The 16,907-nt window shown below is 40.0% G+C and overlaps 2 protein-coding genes across 2 annotated transcripts; one reads left to right on the forward strand and one right to left on the reverse strand.

Annotated features, from left to right (window-relative positions):
- Positions 1 to 398: 398 nt before the first annotated feature.
- On the forward strand, positions 399 to 9,544 carry LOC109827219 (transcription factor VOZ1-like). Its single transcript, XM_020394184.1, is given in 6 exon segments — positions 399 to 739; positions 742 to 780; positions 875 to 1,066; positions 7,175 to 7,718; positions 7,721 to 7,732; positions 8,419 to 9,544. Coding segments are annotated over 6 exon segments (1,578 nt in total). The 5' UTR covers positions 399 to 574; the 3' UTR covers positions 9,045 to 9,544.
- Positions 9,545 to 10,161: 617 nt separating this feature from the next.
- Positions 10,162 to 16,262, reverse strand: LOC109827212 (RNA exonuclease 4). Its single transcript, XM_020394176.1, has 6 exons — positions 16,182 to 16,262; positions 11,801 to 11,909; positions 11,600 to 11,688; positions 11,445 to 11,509; positions 11,252 to 11,330; positions 10,162 to 10,644 (listed from the first exon to the last, which is right to left on the reverse strand). The coding sequence occupies exons 1-6, from the start codon at positions 16,260 to 16,262 to the stop codon at positions 10,477 to 10,479; spliced, it is 591 nt and encodes a 196-aa protein (XP_020249765.1). The 3' UTR covers positions 10,162 to 10,476.
- Between the last annotated feature and the right edge of the window lie 645 nt (positions 16,263 to 16,907).

The raw sequence follows: 16,907 nt of genomic DNA on the forward strand, positions 1-16,907 counted from the left end.
CCGATCTGGCCCGGGTTTCTAGGCCAAACCCGGGCCCATGCCGGGCCCGGCCCCGGCGGGCCAAATAGACACCCCTACCCACCAAGCTAGTCGCTGGGTTCTGGACCAGAATAGACCACCCTGCACGGATCACGCCTAAATAAGTTTCAGACATGTTGATTATTCTCAGGCCCACTATAGGCCCGGGACTCAGGCCCCAATGCTGCCTTCTATTATACTGATGCCCAAATGTTAAGGCGCATCATCCATCATCCATACCTCGACCGCGACCGCTCAAGGGCTCAGGTGTCGTACCGAACTTCTCCCCCCTTTTGTCCTCCTTTGCCGCGTCCGCGCCTTTTCCTCAACAGAATTAGACACCTCATCGCTAGGAAATTAAGAATAATAGCTAAAATCAGTCCCCAGTCAAAAAGAGAAGGCTAAAAAACCACAGAAAGAAGGGGAGAAAAAGAAAAGCTCCGACCAAAAGTAAAGTAAACACATCCACTCTCCCACTCTCATCTCCTCTTTCCCAAATTCTCCTCTCTCTCTCTCTCTTCCCCCTAGGGTTTCGCGATCAAGAATTTATCGATCAATGGGGAAAGGATCCAATCATCAGCAGCAATTCAAGAGCAAGGCCAAGAACCGCGTCGCCGACCTCCAGGGGATGTTCTCCGACCTCCAGTCTGCTCGCAGGGAGAGCCGCGGTGGCGACGCCGCGTCATCGAGGAGCAGGTTCATTAGTGCTCGAGAGTGGAAGGCCATGCTGCTGCGAGGCCTTCGCCAGCCACTTCCCTCATCGTGAGATTCTTCATCAAGGATCATGTAGAAAAGAAAACTTTTTTTTCTGATTGAGGTTTGTTGGTTATTGAGATTGGTTGCTTTTGGTGAACAGGGGAATAGTAAAGGGGGTTCGGATCTTTCGTCGGAGATCTGGAGGCTGCTGCATATTGGGGAGGAGGAAGATGATGCGACTAGCAAGCTGGAGGAATTGGTGGCAATAAACCCTAAGACGGAACCCGTGGAGTTACACGATGAAAATGTGTTGGGGAGCATGCAAGGGGGAGGGGTTGGTGTTTATCAGCAGGTATAATTTAGTGAGATAGAAATATTTGTATTAGTAGGGATTAATTTTGTTTTGAGCTTACTGTTGTGCGCAGCGAAAATTTCGGCAGAGTTTCTGGTGCATAACAAGAGAGTCGGATCGCAATAAGAATTCCCGTCTCACCAAGGAGACAAGAATATGAAACGGATATCTCAACCAAGTGAGATATCGGCTCTTCCTCTCATCAGTTCTAGGACTGACCTGTCGAGGGATCCTAAAACTATTACAATGACCACAAACTCAAACAAATCAATTTTACGTGGTTCGGTAAACTGCCTACGTCCACGTTGTAAGGAGGGGGGAGATCTACTATTAGAGAGGAGAGAATACAACTAGGGTTTACAATCACTCAATCTAAACCCTCACACAATCTCTCAAATCCCTCACACAATCTCTCTCTACAAAAGCACAAAAGCCTGCACACAAAAAACTCCTCTTTGCTCTGCGTTTTCACCAAAGCCCCTTGTCTGCTTCTTTTGCATAGCCGTGAGTTTTCTCCAGCCGCAAAAGCCAATCTCTGCGTTCCCCTCTTTTGTCTGCTTCTTTTGCATAGCCGTGAGTTTTCTCCAGCCGCAAAAGCCAATCTCTGCGTTCCCCTCTTTTACACACGCCCAAAACCTAAGTCACCGAATAAATGCTATTTATATACCTACAGCATAACAATCGGGTGGGCCTTTGCATTAATGTCCGCAATGAGGAAAAACAAAAAAAAAAACCAAAACGCGTCTTTGCTTTGCTTTAATCACATGGTGGCCCCCACTGACTCTCCTCACGCGGTTTCACGTTCACAATTCTTCACATCGGTGAAGTTTTCTCAAAACTGAGTCGACACCAACCAAACCAAATGTCTCACTTGTTGTGTCCAGTACACCGGGAAACAATTCACGACAACAGACTCAATCCATAACAAGTCAAGAGCCCAAATGAGAATGCGAACACTCTCCAAATGTCGGTATCAACTCACCAAATCGATCTCACCCCCATCAAAATTCAACCCGGCTGCATCATAAGACTGCCTACGTATCCTCTTGCCCAAGGAATCAAGCCGAACGTAGTTCACCCAAATGGCCTCCAAAAGCCTCAATCCAATAGAAGAGTTCGCAACCCTTCTCTAATATCATCTACTCTGCGGCTGATAGCACCTCCAATGACCTCAAACACCTCCACCTGAGGTGAACCAATGGTCATACCCAAACTGCATCTACCAGCTACACTCGAATCAAAACCCAACTCATCATCTGCATCCAAAACCAAATGATCTCCAAGCCGTGTCACCTCAGCTGGAATCCTAAATAATGCAGTATGATCTGGAGTAATTTTCACCCAATGTGGAGTAGCATCACTCTCCACCCGCTGCGATACCTCTAAGGTCAATTAGCTCCCTCATCGAAGCCTCAACCGAAGTGACACTACCAGACCTAACACCCAATTGAGTTTTACCTCCTATCACAGCAGTTGACAACTCTTTAATAAGATGGCTCGAATATGTCGAAGCCTCAGTCCAGAAACTCTTCTGCAGACCATTGCTTGACAACAAACACCGATCCTCCTCCAGCAAGGCACGGTTTTTCAAATTTGCCACCCTATCTAGTTACCCCAAGATTTCCTTTCCAACGAAGTGTCTCGCAATGCCGTGAGCTCGGCTCCAATACAGAAATAGGTCCATCTTGTACCTCCCACCAGAATGGAGTACCTTCACCTTTCTGTCTGTCACACACTTCTTCAAACTGTTAGAGACTACTAGGACTTTATCCATCGGGGATTTGGTTGCAACCCAAACCGCCTAGAACAGCCACCAACAAAGGAAACCAAACGCCTATTACCTCCCAATGATGTCCCCTTGGAAGGCCCCCAAACATCCACGTGAACTCCTCCAGAACGATCCTTAGCACGGTGAATAGAGGTGCCACACTTCACCTCGGTCTTCTTGCTCACATCAACATGTTCACTGGACTTCAAACTGCAGGTCTTTGCACCCTCTTTCAATCTATGCGATGAATCAATACTAGAATGGCCAAGTTCCAAATGCCGCAGTCTAGTCGAATCAACAGAAGTCGTCAGCTCTTCACCTGCCACTATACCTCCAGTCAAGTAATACAGGTTATTTCTCCTGACGCCCTTCATCAAAATACGAGAGTCTCTCGCAATCTCGAGAACCATGTCCTCAACACGAACCTTCAGACCCTCTCCAACCAAAGCTCCAATCGAGATCAAGTTCTTCCTCAAAGAAGGAACATATCTCACATCGTTTAACTTTCTAACAGTCCCGTCAAACATCTTTATGCGAATTCTTCCTATCCCAATGATCTGGCATGCACGGTTATCAGCCATGTACACCACACCACTATCCACCAGCTTCTCAAAACTGAAGAACCATTCCCTTCTAGGGCACACATGATAGGTTGCACCACTATCCAACATCCATTAAGATTCCTCCGAATAGCTATCTGTAGGACTGATAGAAAGCGAATAAATAGAAGAGTCAGAATTATTACCATCCGATACAATGTTTGCTTCTGATGATGGCTGCTTCCCTTTTCCCTTCTGCTTATTCTTCATCCATTCGTCGAGCTTTGGGCAGTCTTTCTTCCAATGACCAGTCTCCTTGCACCAAGCACACTGATCTTTTCCTACTCTAGACTGTGACTTCCAATTCTTTCGGTTTGGACCCTTCCCTCTTGCGACCAACGCCTCCGCTACCGGCTCAACCGAAGCCTCCTTATCCTTCTTTCGAAGCTGATAATTCACAAGTGCAGCGGTGACCTCACTATACGAAAGTGATGCCTTCCCATTAATCAGAGTAAGAACGAAGGTCTCATATTCCTCGTCGGGCAAGGAACTCAACAACAGCAACGCCTTGTCCTCATCTTCAATCTTGACATCCACATTCGCCAAATCCGCAAGAAGCTTTGTGTAGTGGTTCATGTGATCTCTAATGGAGGTTCCCTTCTTCAACTGGAAACGATAAAGTCTCCTCTTCAAATGCAAGCGATTTTCCACACTCTTGGTCAAATACTTGCTTTCGAGAATCTCCCAAATCTTCTTCGCAGAAGTCTCATTCATCACATCATATTTTAGATCTTGAGTCAAACAAGACCTAATCACACCACACGCCGTTCGATTCATCTTTTTCCAAACCTTCTCTTCAATCTCATCTGGCTTGCCATCTAACTCCAAGGTATCCTCCAAATTCTGCGCGTTCAGCGCATCCAAAACCTCGCATCTCCATAATCCAAAATTGTTTGTGTCATTAAACTTCTCCACATCTATCTTCATAGAGTGGATATTCAAACTCTGAATGGTCTTCGCGCCAGAAGAACCACCCTCGACACCCGAAGCACCTTCTTTCCCCGACATCTTACGCACCAACGAACAAAGAATAGATCCAAAACTGAAAGATAGAGTTTTTACCAAAAGATCCCACCTTTATCACCAACGAAGTCCTAAACGGTCCTCCAAATTGATCTACTCCTCCAACCAAACCCTAGATCTGGAATCTGGGCTCTGATACCACTTATTGTGCGCAGCGAAAATTTCGGCAGAGTTTCTGGTGCACAACAAGAGAGTCAGATCGCAATAAGAATTCCCGTCTCACCAAGGAGACAAGAATATGAAGCGGATATCTCAACCAAGTGAGATATCGGCTCTTCCTCTCATCAGTTCTAGGACTGACCTGTCGAGATATCGGCTCTTCCTCTCATCAGTTCTAGGACTGACCTGTCGAGGGATCCTAAAACTATTACAATGGCTACAAACTCAAACAAACCAATTTTACGTGGTTCGGCAAACTGCCTACGTCCACGGGGCAAGGAGGGGGAGATCTACTATTAAAGAGAAAAAGAATACAATGGGTTTACAACTCTCACAATCTAAACCCTCAAATAGGCTCCTTGCTTTTCTTCCCCTTGTCTGCTTCTTTTGCATAGCCGTGAGTTTTCTCCAGCCGCAAAAGCCAATCTCTGCGTTCCCCTCTTTTGCACACGCCCAAAACCTAAGTCACCGAATAAATGCTATTTATATACCTACAGCATAACAATCGGGTGGGCCTTTGCATTAATGTCCGCAATGAGGAAAAACAAAAAAAAAAACAAAACGCGTCTTTGCTTTGCTTCAATCACATGGTGGCCCCCACTGACTCTCCTCACGCGGTTTCACGTTCACACTTACATATACTCTAGTGTAGAGCTCATACTCTTGCATAGCCTTTTCACAATTTAACAAATTACATAGCTGTTGCTGTCATGCCTAGTTAAATTCGCATGTCAAAATGCGAATCTTTATCAGATTTCTAAATGTTTCGCAGGTGAATGGAAGGAGTTGATTCTTTATATTCGTTTCATAGCACTCATAAGAGTTACATTGTCTGCCTTAAAATAATTATTTATCATATAGATACTGTATTTTTAACTAATTCAAAGTCTAGCTGTAGGAAAATTCATGTACATCTAGGGTCATCTTTGTTTGCTTTGAAGTTCTGAGTTTTCGCCGTGACATTTTTTATATCCTCATAAAGAATGGAAGCCTCTAGAAAGGTTTTATAAATAAATTAAGAGTGAAAGTGGTGTTGTATGTTGAAGTACCTGCAAATAAAATTTTAACGGAATGATATGTTTATTACATGTAAAAGACAGATGTTTAGAGAGAAAAATAAGAAACCACGTTGAGCACTTACCAGGCTGTTTGTGAAGTGGTTTATGTAAATGTGGAGTCTCATCTTACCAATGGACCAGCAACCCCACTTGATGGATGGATTACAAACATGATATTTCATTTATAAGATTTCAAGTTTAGTAAATCATGGTGGACGTTGTGGATTGATCCATTATGGACTAGGTAGTCCACCTAGCACTAGGTAATGTGAGTATATAAGCAGGTTGATTATCAAGTCTTGAACCACTAGCAGAACATTGATCCTTTTTGTTGCTGCCTAATTTGGATCAAGGCATATGGAAAAAGGCAAGGTCTTGCATAAAATCTGTAAGGATGTGACTTCTTCTCATGTAGTTTAAGCTCATGCAGACAATACCAAATTTTATAATGGGCCTCCCTGGTATTTGATGTCTAGTTTATGTCGGAAGAACAGAAATGTTCATTGATCTGTAACGCAATATGTGATGGAAACATGTTTTACTTTACTTGGTACTATTGTGCCAATGTTGAGAATATGGTGAAATTATGCTGTCATTGGATACATTTGACATGTAGCACGTTTACAGAGGCCTATGACTCTTGAGAAAGGTCCCATATATCTCGATATTCTTCGGTTCTTTTTGTTGAATATTAAGATATTTTGCTTGTGTTGAAGAGGTTTGAATTCATAGTGTTATCTATGTTATTCAAGAACATAGATTTTTTTTTCCTGGCATAATGTATCCCAATTGTATAGAAATCTTAATGAGAGTGATGATTTATTGAAGTTAGCCAGCTATTTTACTTTTTCATCAAATAAAAGTGTGCAGTAAAAATAATAATAAAGGAACTGAAACAAGGCTCTGGTGAAGATTGTAGTGAGGGAAGTGTACACGTATGCGTGTGTGAGCACATGTGCATGCATGCATTGATCAATGTCTCTCGGGTTTTGTGTCTAGGGATGTTAAGAGATGCGAGCTGGCTTTATGGGCTTCTTTTTGGTTCTCTCCAGCTTTTGGTTTCTGTCGTATTAGCTGATCTGAAATTTTTGATCAGTGCCTTGCTTCTAGTATTGATATGTTAATCTAAAAGTAACTGATTTAGGTTATTAGTGCGAAGTATTTATTAATGGGCACTGTGATTGTTTAAAGATGCAGTAGGTGGCTGCCTGGGTTGAGGACTCTTAAGGAATAAAAAAATTGTTCTAAGAATTGTATATTTCACTGGCTCCATCTCCGTTGCCTGCTCCTTGATATTGCTGCTGCTGCTGCTGCTTTTATGCTTTTATCACAGAAAGTTTTAAGAATTAGTTACAAAGTTTTGTGTGGAATGTTCCGTCGAGCTTTCTTTTCTCCTGAATGCAGCATCCTGCTTTATACATTCTTCTTTTAAAGTTGCTTATTATAAAAACTGGCATTGTATCTTGGTTTTCCTCCATCAGTGGTCTTAACCTTGTAATAGGAATTTTCATCTCACTCGAACCTGCAGGACTATTTTGTTTATCAGGAACTACCAAAACATGGATTTTTTTGTGCTGATCAGTTCAAAAACACCCTTCCTTCAGGAGCAAACCATACTGCCACTAATTGCCAGAAGACTAATCATTTAAATTATGAACAGTTCAGTCTGCACCATGAAATGGCCCATACTCATTATATCGCCTTTGACGGAAATGGACAGAATGGTGGCAATATTACCCACTATCAGGATTTGTCTCACATCACAGACTTGCTTCCAGCAATATCCCCTCCAGCTTCTGCTTACTTAAGGCCAAAATGTGCACTCTGGGACTGTCCGAGACCTGCACAAGTATCAGAATGGTGTCAAGACTATTGCAGCAGCTTTCATGCTACTATGGCAGTGAGTGAAGGGCCTCCTGGTATGACCCCAGTGCTGAGACCTGGAGGTATTGATCTTAAAGATGGTCCGCTTTTTGCTGCTCTTGCTGCAAAAACACAGGGAAGAGTGTCGGTATTCCCAGAATGTGAGGGAGCGTGCAACTACAAGTGAATGCCCCGGGTATGTATATGATGCTATATTACTTACTGGTATTTAATAATGGGTTTTTTTTTCACAGAAACCCATTTCAAATCGGGTGACAATACGAAAACCATCTGTAAAGTTCAATTAATGCAGAAACTACCTGTAAAGGGTTCTGGTAGTAGTTAGCCACCTTGACCTTTAAATGTATATGCTTGGCTGAGAAGAAGAAATTGAAGGCTGAGCTAGTAGAGATGGGCAAGATGATTAAGTCAATGGAAGATGAAAATAATAGGTTGGAATGTGAGAACAAATACTTAAAATATTTTAATCAAAATTCCATCTGAAATAGGCCAAGGTGGTTGGTTGCTGTCAGAACCCTCTTTAAAGGTGGTTTATGTATTTATGTATTAACTGAACTTAAAAGGTGAATTTCATTCTGCAGAGCTCTTTGATCGGGGGGGCTTTAATAATTCTCTTATTGTGTTCACATTGCCTTCTGTGTAATAATAGAGTAGTTTGCTGTGACATAGTAGGCCAAAAGTTATCATGTAATACAATGATTCTTGATGATCTTTTCTGCAGAGCTCTTTGATCGGGGGGGCTTTAATAATTCTCTTATTGTGTTCACATTGCCTTCTGTGTAATAATAGAGTAGTTTGCTGTGACATAGTAGGCCAAAAGTTATCATGTAATACAATGATTCTTGATGATCTTTTCTGCAGAGCTCTTTGATCTATCTGTTCTTGAGGGTGAGTCGCTGAGAGAATGGCTCTTCTTTGATAAGCCAAGGAGAGCATTTGAAAGTGGAAATCGAAAACAGAGGTCGTTGCCAGATTACAATGGACGTGGCTGGCATGAATCCAGGAAGCAGGTAATGAAGGAGTTTGGAGGGTTGAAGAGGTCCTACTACATGGATCCACAACCACTGAACAACTGTGAGTGGCATCTTTATGAGTATGAGATCAACAACTGCGATGTTTGTGCCTTATACAGGCTAGAGTTGAAGCTTGTTGATGCAAAGAAGAGTGCGAAAGCAAAGGTAGCAAGTGATTCTCTTGTTGATTTGCAGCGACAAATGGGGAAACTTAATGCAGAGAATGCTACGGATAGCATGTGGTATTGTAAGGCAAGGGCGAAGGCTAACCAGAAAGATGTTGCTGAAAGTTTTTATTCAGCTGCTGACTTAGTTAATCAGAAGGTTAATGACTTAGTTAATCAGAAGGCCAATGGTCTACATTTTTATGATGGTTCAGGTCAGGTAACGCATATTAATGGGAACCCTGTTTATGGACCAAGTCTCCCATATGGCTATTCTGTTGAGGACTTGAATAAATACTACGGAACGTAGTTATTGACATAGAGGCTCAAGTGATGGTCATGGGAAGTGGGGTCATCATCTCAGAAACAGGGTTTTGATGAATAACCAAATTTCAGTGTTTTGGTGTTTCTACAAGATGAGGAATCTTTACCATGTATATGACATAAGACAACCTTACCATGTATGTGTCATAAGACGAGAATGTGCAGGACAAGAGTGCATTCTGGCAGCAATCGTTGAAATTTGAGCAATTTGTAGTCCCTCAACTCCTTGATGTGTATATAATTTACCAGAGGTAGCAGCTATGCCCTTTTCCCAAAGTGAACTGTATTCATGGGGGCAGTTTAAATACTGGCAGCTTATGTGCTTCAACTATGTCAATAACTCCAAATTGTAACCATACTTTTTTGCTTTTTCTTTTTCTGTTTAATTAAGGGAGTCCAAGAGCATCTTCTTGATGCATCTAATATGGATGCGAAAGTCGCAGATAAATTTGCTAGATGTTGGAAGCTTTAATTTGTTGAAGCTGTTGTAGGTGTCTTATCGATGAACTGTGCTTGAGCATATATGCCCAGGAGGTTTGCATCTCTTGGAGGTGTTACTGTTGCATTGACTCCGTGCAAGACGTGCTCTTCGATTCTAAAACCATAACAGTCAATTCAAGTTATTTTTTCTTCCCAGAAGCATAAACATGATCTTTGCATACAGTGCAAGTGACTGGATAACATTCTCTCTATGTAATTCTCTCTTTCAAAATCAGTCAATTCAAGTTATTTTTTCTTCCCAGAAGCATAAACATGATCTTTGCATACAGTGCAAGTGACTGCAAGTTATTTTTTCTTCCCAGAAGCATAAACATGATCTTTGCATACAGTGCAAGTGACTGGATAACATTTTCTCTACGTAATTCTCTCTTTCAAAATTTTCTGTTTACCCAACATCACAGTTGAGGTCATTGGCTACAACAAAAATTTCAAGACAACTAGATTGTTCTTAATAATTTGACTTATATATTCTGGCAGAAGCATGAAAGTGAGCCCATATTCAGTACTGGACAGAGTGCTAAGTAACTTCCATAGGTTGTACCTAGAGGTGCATAGCACAATGATAAAAGAATACCCTACAGGTTCAAGAATAGCACAAATGATGCATCAAAAGAATCAAATTTGTAACTCATGCCATTGCAAATTCCCAGTATTGCACTGTCATCCGCTCACATTGTTACACTGTCGGTCAGCTTTCTTTTGGAATACTGGCATCAGAAACCTCTACTCATATAGAGCTTATAGACTAAACCCAACAATTAAGTAATTGCAGCAAAAATATGATGCACGGTATCCTTGTAATGATGAGGGTGATCCTTTAGAATTATCACCCAACATGAGGTGAAATGCTGGAAATCCTCCTCTCTCTTGCGTGATAATCATCAGCTCTCTTTAATCTCCAACAAAGACATGTTTAACTAGGAAAGCACTACTGTCTCATCAGATTCTGCTGCAGCCTTCTCCATTGATTTCTTCTTGTGCTTTTTCTTTATCTTCTGTTTTAGCTTGTCAAGCCTCTTAATGCTCTTCTCCCATGCCTTTTGGTATTTCTTATAAATGAGCATGGCGGCTCGGGCATCCTGAATCTGAACAAAAATGCATAAAACATGATGGTTATGTTACTTAAACAAAAACTGATGATCGTTTCTTATATCGATGTTTAGGGTAATGATTATAGAAAAGATATTAAGACAAAATTAACCCATAAAAGGGTTTGTCGCCTGTAAAGTATAAAGATGAAATCTGTATCATTAATCATTAAAAGAAACTGATGACTCAAAAGTTTTTGTTGCGTTTACGACTTATGATTGTGATGCACAAAAGTTTCAAGTTCAACGAGAATGCCCACATGAAATTTTTTAGCTAATATAATATTCAAAGTAGCAGGCGTGATTTCATGAGGGTAATAGATCTTCATGAACTAACAATAATCCCGGATTTGTAACAGAGAATCCAACACACAGAGCTGCATACTTCCCAAGTCATTATAAACATAAATAAGAGAGATCGAGAGTAAGCATTTTCAAAATCTATAGTTTAAAACAACAGAAGTTGGCAGACAATACACATTTATAGAGCGATTATTTATACAGCTGTGATAATGTTATGCTCCTGGAAGACAAATGAGTAGCGTGAGCACCTATATCAACCTTTTAATTCCAGTCAAGTTCTTAGGTCAATAATTCAACTTACTGGACAGTGTTGCTTTTGTTGGATCCTGATACCAAGTATTTCAGCTGCAAGATCCTTAAGAGCCCTTCTCCGCCCGTCCCTACTGAATTTGCTCCTCAAGTGTTAGCAAGTAATAGCAAGAAGGGGGGAAAACCTATTCTGACAATATTCTAAATGCCGGTTTTTGAAGTCCCTTACAGTGAAATATATTTACCTTAGAAAGGGTTTATATTCTGAAGTGTCCCTAATATCCTTCTTTGGATGACTCAATAATAATACCTGAAATAAAATGGAAAATCAACCGCCGCTCTAGCATGGAGAATTAACATATGCTATCAAAAAAGATGGAAAACTCCTATTTTCTGCAACCTTCAGATCATTGTGTAAAGCATGCCCTACAAGGATCCTTCCTTTGATCAACTCTGCCACTTTCTTCTGGACAATCATGAAGTTCTTTGCTGCAGTCATAAACTTGCATGAGAAAACAGTCTTATATGGAAAGACAGAACCGCTCAATCATTTGGAAAGTTCAAAATCCAAGAGGAAGAGCAACAATTCAGGAGCACTAACCTTTCTTCATGTTCCAAGGGTGGATACCACTGATATTCGTACGGAAGTCCACAACAGGCTCTAGTGGACGAACATACTCGTCATATACAACGTTTCCCCATGCATTCACCTACAACAAAATAAAATTTCTATAAGAAAATATCAGCGGAAAAAAAAGTTTGTCCTTCTCATTGATCTTAAATTACAATGAAAATTCAAGAACCTTGCATTAAACTTTAAGGATAAAAAAACCTTGAATAAATAGTGTTACAGGAGTGAACACCAATGTAACTCTAGTTCATTGTCAATGTAGCAGGAAGGGGTAGGACACAAACCCAAGTAGAAGGGAAAACCGAAAACCAATCATTGATCAAGACCACGCACTAAAATATTAGAGGCTTGGTGTTTGCGAGGAGGTTCCTTTGCTGTTCGTTCATCACCATAACAGGGTTGAGCTCCGATCTCTGAGTAAGGTGGAAGTGTGGTTTCAACTTTCAACTAGTGATGCCTAAAATTTTAATTGAACTATTTGCTTTTAGATATCCATCGAATCATGTACTTTCGATGTACTTTGTTTTGCGCTTCAGTGATTCTTTTGAGGGCTCAAGGCATTCACAAATGTCAACAAAACTCCTTTACGATAATGTTTAGTTTAGTTCTTTTGAATGAGAAGTCTTACGCCTCTCTCTCTTGCATAATTTTAACTAGATAGGAAACTCTCTCTTGCAGGCTTAGCTAGGTGCCTTCAAAAGGTGTCTTCTCACTCTATTACTTGAAGGATGAATATACTTAAAATGACCCATTATGAATATTCCTCAAGTAGAATGGTGCGTAACAACTAACAAATCGAGATAAAGCAATGCAAAGACTACAAAAATCAGTAAAAACTTGGTGGGTGCCACATCAAACTTCAGTTAGAGAACTAATGTACCAAGACTCTCCTACCATTCAATCTGCAAGTGAGTTAAAGATTAATTTCCAACCCTCTTATGAGAAACATAATGCAGGTCATAAGGCATTCTGTAAGCCACAGGATTCGTAAATGCTTCACATTGCCCCCGCTTATGCGCCACAATATATCCAAGTGACAAGCACTTCAGTCGAGGTTTTATATCTGGTATCACAACTTTCACTTTGGATGTCACATTCTTATATTTTCAGGATGGACAAATTTTCAAAACCAACCTCTTTCAAAATTTATTTCCAAAAAACAACCTATTTTGCACTTATTTTTAAAAACTGACCTGGTTTCAGCGCTGGCGCTGAAACCAGGTCGGTTTCTGAAAAAAAAATTACGATACTTTACGGGAGTCAACTCCCGTTTAGTTTAGCATATTTTTAAACTTCACGGGATTTTAACTCCCATGAAGATTAAATTCTTCAAAAATCTTCACGGGAGTTCAACTCCCGTGAAGATTTATTCAGAGAACAGACTTCACGGGAGTTCAACTCTCGTGAAGTCTGTTAGAGTATTAAAATCTCCACGGGAGTTCAACTCACATGGAGTTACATGCCAAATTTCCCAAAGAATCGCTCTGTGAAATTTAGACTCCAACTTCACGGGAGTTGAACTCCCGTGAAGCTGCAGGTTTTACAAAACATGCACAGGCTGCTGTGCTGTTCATGTTTTGTATACATCTACATGTTTAACTCATATATATAACTATTTACCTGTCAACAACAATTACTACAATATATATATGATATGATTCAACCATGAATTAAACACGCATGAATCAAACAATACTCAAAAAGAGTACATATATGAACAATAATCACAAAAATATAGTATTTGAAAATTTATAAAAGTTACAAATTTTAACAAAATAAGTTTAAATACAACCCAATATAGCTCATCTCCTTCCTCTCCCTCTCTTCCCCCTCCCCCTCGCTCTTCCCCGCCCCCTGCTATCCTGTTAATAGGAACACTTTTCATCATGAAGTTATCAATCCATTCTTCTCCTTGAAGTTCATCGGGTGGCGGATCCTCTAAGACAACATACTCAATATTAGCATAACACCCGTCAATGTGGTGGTTATCCCCTTTATCACGATCTATCAAGGTCATGCTATTAATTTGTAAGCCCTCCTCTTCATCATCATTCTCAGATTCAACACTTGCATTATCTTTTTGAACTCCCGTGTTAGTATTGAAAGCATTCGAAGTGCCCACAAACGGAGGACCACTTATATATTGTGATTGAGTCCAACCTTCATCTTGTTGAGGAGATATCAAGGTCATGCTATTAATTTGTAAGCCCTCCTCTTCATCATCATTCTCAGATTCAACACTTGCATTATCTTTTTGAACTCCCGTGTTAGTATTGAAAGCATTCGAAGTGCCCATAAACGGAGGACCACTCATATATTGTGATTGAGTCCAACCTTCATCTTGTTGAGGAGATAAAAAGCCAACGGAATCAACATCAGGGTCCTCCAACATGCGGGAGTACATTCCATCATAATTCAATGTTTTGCCCAAATTCCTTTGATGTTTTTCAGTGAACAATTCGATCGAACGCTTCTCGTCATGTAAGACTCCAATGAGACCCATATTGTAATCACTTGATATTTGAATGTCGCTTGTCTTGTTCCCCACAACAGGATAATTGTAAATAACATTGAGGTGATACTCACGTGAGTTGGTTAATCTAAGTTTGTGTAATTCATTAACCAACTCATCGAAAGTACACGATTTTGTTATAAACAACGGTCTCATCGCACCTCCTTCATAAACGGGTATATTATTTTCAAGGTAGTTAATCTTCCCATCATAAGAATAAAAAATTATGATTCGATCGTTCATCGTTACCTCTGAAGAGTAAAAAAATTAAAAATAATATTACACGAAAAGACTTTAAAAGTTAATTGTTACTTACCATTAAATCCTATATCAATTTTAGGGAACCATAATTTTACCCAAATTCATATACTGATGTCATACATATGTAGTAACACTAATTTTTTCATTTTTGATAATTTCACCTCTAAATCCACAAAATTATTTAATTTTTCTTCACAAATTTCATAAATTATTCACAATTAAATTCTAAAATCTAATTGATGTCATACATATATAATAACACTAATTTTTACATTTTTTATAATTTCACCTCCAAATCTACAAAATTATTTAATTTTTCTTCACAAAATTCATAAATTATTCACAATGAAATTCTAAAATCTAATTGATGTCATACTTATGTAGTAACACTAATTTTTACATTATTGATCATTTCCCCTTTAAATCGACAAAATTATTTAAGTTTTCTTCACAAAATTCATAAATAATTCACAATAAAATTCTAAAATCTAATTTTTTACATGTAATCACCATGAAATAGTGAGAAAATACAAGAAATTAAGAGAATAAATTTTTTTGGAGGACTATACCTTCAATCTGTTAAACTCCGATGACAACGGCAGGATCGGGACTACCGGCGACGACGGTTGGAAATAGGGGCGGTTCCGGCGGTCAAAAATGGGGGAAGGCGGTCGGAAATGGGGACGCCGGTCGGAAATGGTCTGGCGCGCCGGTGGTTGGGAGGAGGGAGAGACGGCTAGGGTTTGGGGCGGGGGCGTGAGAAGTGAGATCGGGACTCTTCACGAGTACGCCCGCGCTTATATAGGGGAGGACGAAACTCCACTGGAGTTTGACTCCCGTGGAGTTACAAGCTTTAATTTCCCAGAGAGCGATTCTTTGGGAAATTTGGCCTGTAACTCCACGGGAGTTGAACTCCCGTGGAGTTTTTAATACTCTAACAGACTTCACGGGAGTTCAACACCCGTGAAATCTGTTCTCTGAATAAATCTTCACGGGAGCTGAACTCATGGGAAGATTTTTGAAGAATTTAATCTTCATAGGAGTTCAACTCCCGTGAAGTTTAAAAATATGCTAGACTTCACGGGAGTCTCGTAAAAAAAAAGTCATAAACCGACCTGGTTTCAGCGACAGGTCTGAAACTAAGTCGGTTTTTAAAAATAACTTCGAAACCGGTCGTTTTTTGCAAATAAAAGTCCAAATAGGACTGTTTTGAAAATTTGTCCTATATTTTCAACCAAACTCAAGCCCCTTCTGTTAAAGTGACACCCCAATTCTCCGCTCGACAAGAGCATGCGATCTTAACGTTTCATAACCGCAATCGCCAACATCTAAGTCTGTTTCAAACGGAATGAGAACTGTATAGAACATAAATTCAGTCTACAATCCTCTTTCAACAAAGATTTACCAGTATTTTCCACTCTCATCAAAGACTCTGACTTGATTCCAAATTCTTGACGTTGAGAGGGCATTCAAAACCAATTCTCGATCCTTGTTGATCATAAAGTTTAAACTAACTCAACCAAACATATGATGAAAGTTAAAACCCTAAAACAAGCAAATAATGAGAAAAACACTAACAACTGTAACTCTGGGGTTGAGGTTTTGCTTCAGAGAATCCCAGTTAGGGTTTAGTGCCGACGGCGGGTTTCGTTTCTTCATCGTCGGCGATTCGTCGCCCCCGTCTTCGGGTTTTCACTGTCATTTTATCTCGCGGGTTGGGCTTACGATAGGCAAATAAAGCGGGTCGGGTCGAATAACAGAACGGGTTAGCCTGAGGTCGTGTTAGCCCACTCAAATTTGGGCCGGATAAAATTACGGGATATTTACCTATAAGGGGCTGTTTGGTTGTTGTTGGTAAAGTTGTGTATTTATGACATAACTTAGAAAGTTGTTGTCCACCTCATCAATTTTACTTATATACTTTTCTTTGTTTGTTTTTTATTACATTGGAATCATAAATTGCTTGTTTGGTTTGCAAATGTAACTTTAATTGTTTGTTTGGAAAGTGTAAAAAGTGGTACCTACACAAATGATCATATTGGTTGGAATTATTTTTTATTATTTTTTTCTGATTTCAATGTCAGTTTTCTCCTAAAATCATGTCTTTTTTTATGAAATCATTTTACAAGCCACATCAGCATATGAAATCACTTTACACTATTTTCACAACTACAAACAAACAATTGAAAGTGATGAAAGCTGACATTGGGACCCACTTTTTTACACTTTCCATCCTTTTACATGGTAAAAACATACAACCAAACAGCCCCTAAATCCAAAACTATACCGATCTCCTATTTATTT

Source organism: Asparagus officinalis, unplaced genomic scaffold (genome assembly GCF_001876935.1).
Source record: "Asparagus officinalis unplaced genomic scaffold, Aspof.V1 AsparagusV1_Un93, whole genome shotgun sequence".
NCBI lineage: Eukaryota > Viridiplantae > Streptophyta > Magnoliopsida > Asparagales > Asparagaceae > Asparagus > Asparagus officinalis.